Here is an 11,136-nt window from a genome sequence, read left to right as displayed (position 1 = left end):
CTGGGAACAAAACCACTATTGGTTAAATAGCCAAAAAAAGAATTCCAACTCAACCCGGGAGAGGTTTATATTATTACCCCATAGGTCTCCAAAGGAAAGTTTACAACATATGGATACATAATGTGTAATGTTTGGGGTGAAGTTACCCACGTACATTACCTTTGGTAGATAGGATTTAATTTCCCTCATATATTTAAATTCTCTGCTTTTTAATGCTGCACATCTTTATTCATCAAGCAGCTTGAGGCTACAATCCTAAAATCAGAGTAGCGGAAGGGGTAATTGGCTTCTCCCCGGCATCCACCAATCCAGCCCTTGCCTGTACCCAGCCGTGTTTTACCGAGCCGTGCTTTAGGAGCATGAATGTTACTGCGCCGGGAGGTGGCTAAGCGCGAGAGCAGATGTAATGTAATTGGTACGTAAAGCAACAGACCGGTGTGAATTGTCCCTTTAATGGTATTCTCAGAGGTGGCGCAGGCCATACTAGCAAAATAACCAGCTTCTACGGCCCCCGGTCGGCCCCCGTAAGTGCTGTTAAGCGTCAGAAGCTAATTTGTCTTAAAATGATATAATCAAAATTTATAGACATTCCTTCTTCTATGCAGAGCCCCCTCAAATAGTTTTCTTTTTTATTGAAGAAGCCCCAAGATCTACTAAATGTGCATGAAAAGCCGTCTACGCGACGTGTATGTATTTTTCTATTCTATTTTTTTGTTTTTGTTTTCGGTAAATCAATATTTATTGATTTTCGTAAAGTAAAAGTATACAGACAAGGAAAGAATCAACAATAAGTTTACAGTCTAGGTGTAGAATGTTAATTACAGACTATATAAAAAACTTCTATTTGCCATAATCGACGTATTTATTTTTCTATTCTTTGCCCTCTTCCTCCCCCTGCTGGTCGGTTTTATGTTTTACAAACTTTTACATTTCTTTCTTTTTTTTTTCTTTTATTGTCAAGATGGAATTCTGCGCAACGCGGAATTTTCTCATTGGTTCGACGGACAAGACATGTTATATTGCTCACCCTAAACGAAACTCCAGAACGGAATTAAAAATGAGTCGCTATACGGGGGGGACGATCAATCCTCTGATCGTAAAACAGAGATTCTTGTCTCCGTAGCGTTAAGTGACCGACTATACTTCTTAAGCTGTCTCCTTAGGACTGAAGGACACTTCAGACCAGCCAGCGGCATGCCTTATTGTGCATTCCCCCCAACATTTACTAGAAGCTCTTTATAGCCGCACATCAACTAGCCACACAATGCAGCATTTTGGCTATTATCTACTACAGGGAAAGGAGTACTAAAAATGATTGAAGCTTACCTTTATGGGGGGGCATGTAATTCCGGGGGTTCACCCATTCTGTTCCTCTCCCCACACACAAAATACAGTATAAGTTACACATCTTTTATAATAAAAAGTTTCTTTCTATCTGCTCTGCATAGATACTCGCTTGATACAATGAAACACGCTAAATTATCCTTCCAGTGACTTAATAGCCTTTTCTCTAATTACCTTCTCCAGAGCCCCCCAGGTAGAAATAGTCGTTTGGCTCCCCGGCCTCAATCTTTTCTCTCCTTTTTTAGATCGTATAATGTTTGTAAACAACTACTGTGTGTTTACGTAAAATATTTTTTTCGTTTAGAAAGGAGGGGCGGCCGTTGGAGGAGAGAAGGGCAGAGGGATTTAGGGTCCAATGGTGCTGGTTCTAGTAAAAGGCCCAGGGCACGGCTCAGTGCCCCCCGTGGTTGGTGCCTGGGAAGCCAAATTTGCCATCTATGGTGCAGCCCCATTCCCCGGGGCAATGTGTTTTCTAATACCATGGCTATGGACAGTCCACCTTACAATACTTAACAGTCACCGTGTGATATATGATGGATAACAGCCATTTGGATCATGCAGTCTGCCATTTTTTTCTATACCCTTACTTTGCCCTTGACCTTCTCTTCCAATCTGGGATAACCTATCCCACATATTCTTACATTTTCCCCTTCTGCTGGCAGGCTATTCCACGTATCTACTACTCTCTTAGCGAATAGTGATGACTGCTGCCAACATGTTTCTACTTTGAATTGTACACTCCTCCGGTACTTTCTGTTCCATTATATACCCATTCTCTTCCCACTTAGCCATACTGTACTCCGGAGTATCCATATCCTTCTGGAGCTGAGCCCTCCTGCACTGTACTCACTACTCCAGATGAGTGTGATAACTACCTCCTTTCTACTCCAGCCAAATATTTTACGCTAATTACGACAAACCTACATGTTCAAATTATAGCCCGAGAGATCCTGTCTCACACCGAAACGTAGTGACCCGTGTTCCTGACGCATGTCATTTGACATTCATTATTTTCATGTTTCATTTGCAGAAACAACATGGAATAAATTACCTTTTTTTCCCTCTCCTACAAAGATCCACCTGTCACTTTGGCTCATACCTCCGAAGATGATTTAGTAAAGTCCTTGTGTTATCTTGGTGTCTTTAATTTGTTTGCAGACGACCAACACAATCATCGTCTGATCGGTACAGAGTGTCACATATTTATTATGAAATTCTCGTGTAATTAGAGAAAGATATATAAAAAATGCTGCTTTTAGATGAGCGAACCCTCAGCTTCCGCCATACAATTGTAAATCCTATCAGGCCCAGACTGATCATCTGGCACACTGGCCATTTGCCTGGTGGCCAACAGCGGCCCATTGTGCCAGGACCCAACCTGAGCATAATGCATAAAAAATGTAACTTGTCAAAATAGAGGCGTTTTAATTTGTAGCATGCCTTCCAACTGTCTCGCTTTGCACGGGACAGTCACAATTTTGCCACTCTATCCCGCTGTCCCACTTTTCGATACACTGGTAGAGCTCCGCAGGACAGCGGGATTCAGGACTGAAATCCTGCGGTCCGGAATGCATACTGCACATGTGCAGAATTGTGCACGTGCTCAGTAGCTTGCCTCCCAAGTGTCTCGCTTCGTGCTGGACAGTCCCAATTTTGCCACTCTATCACGCAGTCCTGTCAAGCTTTATCTCTGTCCCGCTTTTCGGGACAGAGGAATAGCTCGGCGTGACAACGGGATTCGGGACTACGATCCGGAATGCATACTGCACATGTGCAGAAATGTGCACATGCACGGTAGCACTGCCAGTTTGATTGACACTCTGCCTTCCAAGCTCCGCCCCCGGGCGGGTGATATGTTATGGTAGGCCTCCTAAGAGACGGTTCTTTAACATCATTGACTGTTAAATAATGTACAAAATTTGTTAAAAGAACCTTATCACCAACCCATTACCTTAATAAGTAATACATTATTTTCATAACTGTACACAACCCATTTCATAAAGTCAGAAAAAAATATTTAAATACAATTTTATTTTTCCAAACTAGTAAGAATTTCTAGTAGCCAATATAAACATTCTGTCTATCTATCTATTCACTCTCAGCCATACACCATATAGATTTATATATATATATATATATATATTAATTCTAATTATATTAAAATGATAATAAAAAAAACATAAGAAAATCTAATTTATTTTCATATTTTAAACTGTTAGACATGATAATAGCATTCGTTTGTGAATTTTTGTATCATTATTTATTGTTTTATATACAATATATATATATATATATATTTATTAATTGGCTATATGTGTCTGCAACGTGTTACGCGAGACTTACCTGCCTCCATAACTTCGCACTGCTGGCCGAAGACGTTGGAGAAGGTGACGGGCCCGGTGGCATCCATGGCTCTCAATGTCATGCGCCTTTATCCTAACAGCAGACGTTGCTTGTTTACCATAGAAATAAATTCGCACTTCCTTCAGATTAACCAATTCTTGAAAAATTAATAAATAAATAAATAAAGGGCATCAGTTTTTTTTCAGAGTTCCGGAAAAGCCTCCCTTGTTTCTATCGCTATTTACATCCTTGAATCAGAGGCAATTAAGGAGGGAGGAAAAAAAAAAGAAGAAGAAGAAAAAAAAAAGCTGTCAGCTGCAGCCGTCTTCTAAAGCGGATTCAGCTATCGTCTCCCGAATGGAATAAGCGGTTTTATTTTGGGGGTGTTTTGGAGCCTGGACATCCTCCCAGCTGTAGGCTTGATTGAAAGCTCAATTTTGCCCTCTTTAAAATTCCAGAAAGATGTGTAGGTTCTTGATGTTCTGCGTGCGAGTTTAATGATACGCGGTTCTGCAGTCCTTCTAAAGACTCCACGAACGCGTCTGTGTATAACCCGTACCTGCCTCTCCACCGGCTTCCAATAATAATAATAAAAAAAATAATAATTAAAAAAAAAAACCATAAAAAATCCTATTTTATTGTACAGCTGGGTGACACGAACGTCCGACTGTAATTTTACAATAAGAACCCCAAGGAGATCTCTTACAACAGAGCGTCGGGAGCGGAGGATTTATGAGCGTTCTAGAACGATCGGTTGTAAAGCTGCATTCTGCATTATCGGTGGATGCTTGTGATTAAATGTTATTTTTTTTAGGGGACAAAAAAACCCCAAAACACTTTAATTATTCTGAATGATTGTATCCTGGATGGGGTTTTTATGCAGTGACTGTATTTTTTTCTCTCGGCTGCAGTAATTACCAGCAGCGTTCGCAGCTCCTGTTATTTTCGCAGCGGCGGAGGGAGTGCTGGCAGAGACCGGCAGAAAGGAATGATGTCATCGGTTTCTTGCCTGGCTTGTTCTGGCCGGCGTTGCTGCATACAGAGTGGCCAGGTGTCTGGGCTTGGACTGGACCGTCCAAAATGTGGTCTAGAGCCAGAAAAACAAAGACGGCTACAATAACCAATATAAACAAACACACACACACACACACATATATATATTGTTTATTGCAGCCGTCTTACATTATAGATGTAATGTACAAATGTTTTACTTTACTGAGATGGTGGTAGTTAAGTGGAGCATCCTCCCGGCAGAAGTGATAGAGGTTAATACAGTTTTCATATATATATCCTTCCTATAACAACCAACTCTTAGAGGTTGTCACTGTAAATCTATAATGCATCATTATATATGTACTGTATGGGTATGTGTGCATAGACTTGGGATATATAGGGATGAAGTATTCGGAGGTTGGGCAGACCAGACGGGCCGAATGGTTCTTATTTGCCATCACTTTCTATGTTTCTATGAAAACTGCAAACAAACAAAAAAAAAAGTGTTATAAAGAGATTTGATACAAAGAAGCGTATACATAATGGAAGATAGATGTGATGGTAACAAATGTTTCCACTGCAGCCACAGCACCAGTGTCCAGAGAGTAACACCAAAGGGGCGATTAGGGGTGGTAAATAATTATATCCCCGGGTGTTATTAAGTATTAATCATGGCAGTAAAACTGCAGCAGAGGTAAATGCCAATTATGTTTTTACATTGCAAGCAAATGAATACTGAAAAGACGCAACATGCACACTGCTTATTTAAAGGGACAATCCAGCCATCATATGCAGCGTAGTGCAGAGGTGCCGTCCCCCTTTTTTGCACCAAATCCCTGATGCCCCTCTTCCTTCCCCGGTGCTCCTCTTTCTTTTTATTTTTTCTGTCTTCGTCCGCTTCTCCCGTGTCTTCTATCTTGGCCCGTGAGTCAGGGCTCCAGGCGCACTTCTGCTACAAAAAAAGGCAGAGCTTCCAGGAACATCCTATCCCCTGTTTCTCCAATCAGGGAAGGGCATTTTTCGAGAAGCTCCACCCTTTCGCAGAAGTGCACCGGGAGGCCTGATTCACGCACACAAGGACCAAGAAAGAAGCACGGGGAGAAGTGGACAAAGACAGAAGAAAGAAGACCTAGAAGATGCAAGATGAGAAGCAGAGATGCGGAAAAGGAGACAAGGACATGGATGTGGTCGGTGGAGACGGTACGAAGACTTTCACATTTCGTTATATGTCATTTACTTAAAGTCGCGACGTTGAATGAGGACTGACTGTACATTCTTTAGCACCGGCTGACCTAAAAGTGCCTGGGCTGCTTTTCCGGTCCGGTCCTGGGGTCTACTACACACGAAGAGAACAAAGTGCCATTCCATTCCTATCTGTCTCCCGTCTCGGAGAATATATCACATTTCAGTATAAAAATTGGATATTTTCGGCTTCGCCATTGATGACAAAAAGGTTTCACAGCAAAAATAAAGCAAAGGCTCAAATTAAATCAGCCTTCCCAGGGTACCGGCTAACACACTTTTAGCCGACTTACTAACAGCCAGACAAGAGAGCTGTTTACAGACAAAAACAATTACATTTCCAAACCTTCCAAATTACCAGCAGCCGCTTCCCACAGCAAGAAATTCAGCTTTCCTGTTACGCTCCCCCAGAGAAATTAATTGTCAGTTTAAGAGGCGTTCGCGTAGATTGCTATATACTGAGCGAGTACGCGGCGCGCGCTAACTAGATTAACACACACAGCTGCGCCGTATACGTGAATTAATAAAAGCTGGTGTCCTGTCTATATACTGAGAGATGTGGTGTGTAAGTAAATGAATACATTCTGATATACTGTACCGAGATGTATACTGTATAAATAAATTAATAACATCTGATATACTGTCCATATACTGAGATATAAGTAATTTAATTAAATACTGTATATATATACCAAGACATATACTATATAAATACATTAATTAAATACAATATACTGTCTATATACTGAGAGATATAGTGTGTAAGTAAGTGAATACATTCTGATATACTGTACCGAGACGTATACTGTATAAATTAATAACTGATAATATAAGTAATTGAATTAAATCTGTTATAGTGTGTATATACCAATACATATACTATATAAATAAATTAATAACATCTGATATACTGTCCATATACTGAGATATAAGTTGTTTAATTAAATACTTAATTAAATATACCAAGAAATATACTATATAAATTAATTAATTAAATACAATATACTGTCTATATACTGAGATATAAGTTATTTAATTAAATACTGTATATATACCAAGACATATACTATATAAATAAATTCATTAAATACAATATACTGTCTATATATATATATATGAGAGATATGGTGTGTAAGTAAATGCATACATAATCCGTGACCGCCGTTATATACTGTATATGGTTCAAGACTTAACAAGAATTGGATGATGCAAAAAAAAAAAAACACCCCAAAATATTTGTAATAGTTTATTTTGTTAATGCCAGGTTGAAAGCTCTGGAGGATTTAAGGAACTGAAGCTATACTATGTTTTTAAGGTTCAGAGGTTGTCCTGAGCCTCCATGTGTAGTTGAGTTTAAAACAGATGAGATTGTGGAGTTTAGATGACCTAGAAGTAAATTGGCCGAGGAACCTTTGGGGCTGATTTGTGCGCCACGTTCCCGACCCACGGATAAATAGCACTCTAGCTCAGGCAGCTAATAAAAAGATTCAGACGGCGAGGAGTTACAATGTCTTCTTGACTTTGTTCTTTAGTGACTATAATGCAATCACCCAGCTGATTTATGCAGCCCACTGCAGCTCCTCTTTACTAGTATATTCTTTCTCTTTTTATTACCCGTGCGAACTTTGCTAATTACCTTCATGACCTTGGATAGTCTCTCCAGCCTTCTCCAGGAGTTGGTCAGTAGAAGTTTGTCCTGGAGTGAGAGATGTCCCTACCTTGTGCATGGAACAGCCAATAAAAACATCACAAAACAACGCAGTCGCCCATATCCCGCCCTTGGTTGATTTTATGTCATCAGGCGTCCGTTGGCCTTAAAGTACCAGGGTCGTCCGGCCCGTCGATCCCTTAGTCATGAGTGGTCTACTGGCCAAGCAGAGGAACTTGTTGGATGTATCAAATCCCTCATTCTTCTCCATCTGTGTCCACCTACCTGGTGATTGATGATCCAGGTTACCAGGTTATAAAAGTATTGGGTAGCATCATATTTTTCCCAAATTTGGAGACTATTGAATGAAAACGAAAGGAAGCAAAATCATAAAGAGTGATTCCGCATCTCCCAAGGTTTCAAGAAGCCAAAAAGGGACACTTGTTGGGCATTTCCAATACTTTGTACGTGGCTCGCTGACCTTTTAATAGCTGTTATTCGATTAAGTCAGGCATTGAGACATATAATAACGTATTTGGGTTACACAATTTAGTTAATAACCCCATTTTTTTTGCTGTTTCTATACCCATTATTGGATTTTTTTAAGGCTGTAGAATCCTGTGATACCCTCATACCCACAAATCTCCAAGAACAGAGGGGCATCAGGGCACGGAAAAGACTGATGTGTCCGAAATCCTAAGGAAAGGTACTTGAGAATTATGCTACTCAACAAAAATAACCTTCCCCATTGATACATTGTTTAGGCAGAAAATTCCCGACAGCCGATGAGTCTTCACTCTGACATGTCTTCTACCAAATAGAATTTGATGTTATTATCGGTTAAACCCGACACCTAATATTAAGTGAAATCAGTTTACTAATTAATTATACACCAGGTTCGCAGTAACTGTAAGAAAAATGAGATTGTATCTCACTGGAGGTACTATTATCTTTGCATGTGCTGCCGCCTGGACTAAATTAATTTTATGGGCTCCCCATTAAAAGCAAATTTATTAGGAGATAATCTTGCAGAAGATCGTTCCGTCTGACCTTGCACCAAGTAACATAAAATAAAGGGGAATGCAGAAGAGAGCTAGACGAGAGGTAGAATATTTTACCAAAGGAAAAAAGATTAACATTTTTGGAGATAAAGAGTAGACGACATTAAAAAAAATCTCATTCGGTGAAGCATATTGCTCTCAGTATGTCCGTTCCATAATTATCTGGCACACCGTCTTCTTGATAGCTATTTTCACTTTGCTATTTCTGAGGCTGTATATAAAAGGGTTTATCAATGGCGCGATAACAGCATACATGGCGGATATTAACCTGTCCTGGTCCATGACGTAGCTTGATTTGGGTCTAAAATACATAAATATGGCAGAACCGTAAAACAAGCACACGACGATTAAGTGAGAGGTGCAGGTCGAGAAGGTTTTCTTCCTTCCAGACGATGAGCGAATGGTCAGAACAGCCAGTATGATACGGATGTAGGAGAGCATGGTGATTAGAAACGAGAAGACGATAACGCAACCACAAGTGACCAGGAGAACAAGCTCGTTCGCCCGGGTGTCCGTACACGCCAGTTCCATGAGAGGGGGAATGTCGCAAAAGAAATGATTGATCTCGTTCGAATTGCAGAAGGATAGCGAAAAAGTCAGGACGGTGTGGATGAGAGAGTTGACGGCCCCAACGAGCCACGAACCGGCTATAAGCTGAATGCAAACGCTTCTATTCATAAGAGCGCTATACAAGAGCGGGTGGCATATGGCGTTATGGCGATCGTACGCCATGGCTGCCAGCATGTAGCACTCCGTGCCGCCCAACAGGATAAAGCAATACAGCTGAATAGCACAGCCGTGGAAAGAGATGGTGTTCCTGGTCGCCGACAAGCCGGCTAACATTTTGGGGACGGTAGCTGAAATGTAACATATTTCTAGAAATGACAAATTGGCCAAATAAAAATACATTGGAGTATTCAGATCGGGGCTGAATCTATAGGCAAGAATTAACGACATGTTCCCGAGTACACTGATCAAATAGGTGCATAAAAATACAACAAATAGTAATCGCTGGATCTCAGGAACCTCTGATAGCCCTACAAAGATAAATTCTTTTATTCTCGTATAGTTTTCTCTGTCCATTTTCCCCATTAAAATCTGTTGGTGAAAGAGATTTATTAATAGAAATTTATTATAACAAGCGCTTTGTGGGAAGATCTGTAAAATATCAAATGATATTCTGTTAAAACAGAGTGATCGGTGTTTCCATATTGCAGACAAATTTTGACTTTCTGACTTCTCACTTGCTTTTCGAAATTATATTAAGGTATTTTAAATGTCACGTTACATAGCTATGTCAGCATCAGTATTATATATTAAATATATATATAATATTATTCCATTATCTATAATATTGCATTATATTGTACTAAAAAAGTGATTAAATAATACATAGCTTCAGACAAGGGTATGGTGTGACTGATTTTTTTATTTAACTTTCACAGAATGATTATTATTTTATCATTATTATTATAATATTATTTTTTTATTTTTTTGTATTATTACTATTTTTTATTATTATAATTTTTTATGATTTTCGGGTCTCACATGTAATTATTATTTGAATTTCAGGTTGATTTTGCTGTCATGAGTGAAACATAACATCAAAGGCACAACATGAAACCTTAAATCTCCAGAATTTAGAATAAAATGGCAGATCCGCTAAGATTTTTTTGGTAATAAGTAATGAGAAATGACAGGTCCTTTATATTAAAATTATAATGAAAAACAAATATGAGCATTGTTTTAAATGTAAAAATGATCTTACCTCTTCGTCATGTAACGAATGCTGATTTGAATTAGTGAATATTGGAATCATGTCTCTCGTGTGCCATTTTGACATGTAATATTCGTGTTTAATGAAAAAATGGGTGGAACAGCCTCCCAGTAGAAGTGGTAGAGGGTAATACAGTGAAGGTATTAAACATGCATGGGATAGACATACGGCTCCTGAATCTAAGACGAGACCAACGACTGATTTAAGTTACAAGTCTTTACAGCAGAAAAAAATGTCAGACTAGACGGGGGCCGAATGGAGTTTCTAATAGGAGTTGCGGAGACAGCTGTTTGGTTTTCCTTTTAATTGTTTGGGTGGGAGGTAGATAATACCCTGGTGTATGATCCTGCACCAAGGGACTTGTCAAAAATATATTTTCTAGGGAAACAGTCATTAAGCATCATTTTCTTGACTTGTTAGGGATTCTTTTCATTACTATTTAGTATTTTAATTAGCAGATATTTATTTTAAGTTTGACAAAGTTACTGTCACAGCTACGCGGATACTTTGTATTAATGCCTATTCTATACTTCTTGTTTTAATCAAGATTATAGAAATATTCTAAATGTGCATCTGAGAATTGATAGAGAACCGTGGGATGTGAGAAAATTAAAACTCTAAATTATATTGTAGCTAATGACTGATAAAAAAAGGCTTTAAAGTTGAACTTAATTCCAGATAATTCCGAAAAAAGTCAAATTCAGCGGAAAACAATGATGACAATTAGC

At 39.2% G+C, this 11,136-nt stretch overlaps 1 protein-coding gene across 1 annotated transcript; it reads right to left on the bottom strand.

Annotated features, from left to right (window-relative positions):
* Positions 1-247: 247 nt before the first annotated feature.
* Positions 248-9,714, bottom strand: LOC149286832 (olfactory receptor 5AR1-like). Its single transcript, XM_089493657.1, has 2 exons — positions 8,827-9,714; positions 248-319 (listed from the first exon to the last, which is right to left on the bottom strand). Exons 1-2 carry the CDS (start codon positions 9,712-9,714, stop codon positions 248-250), a joined length of 960 nt encoding a protein of 319 aa, XP_089349783.1.
* Positions 9,715-11,136: the final 1,422 nt, after the last annotated feature.

The sequence above is a fragment of the Sceloporus occidentalis genome, unplaced genomic scaffold (assembly GCF_023333645.1).
Source record: "Sceloporus occidentalis isolate IW3139 unplaced genomic scaffold, rSceOcc1.0.p SCAF_66, whole genome shotgun sequence".
Lineage (NCBI taxonomy): Eukaryota > Metazoa > Chordata > Lepidosauria > Squamata > Phrynosomatidae > Sceloporus > Sceloporus occidentalis.
The sequence above is the reverse complement of the archived record's forward strand: the minus strand, read 5'-3'. Positions and strand labels throughout refer to the sequence as shown.

Excerpts from the sequence above, each read along its gene's own strand:
- LOC149286832 (XM_089493657.1), bottom strand. The coding sequence starts at position 9,714 with ATGGACAGAGAAAACTATACGAGAATAAAAGAATTTATCTTTGTAGGG. Across the intron at positions 320-8,826 it reads ACAGCCTCAGAAATAGCAAA|GCAAGGGCTGGATTGGTGGA; the intron begins GTGAAAATAGCT and ends GGCTGGGTACAG.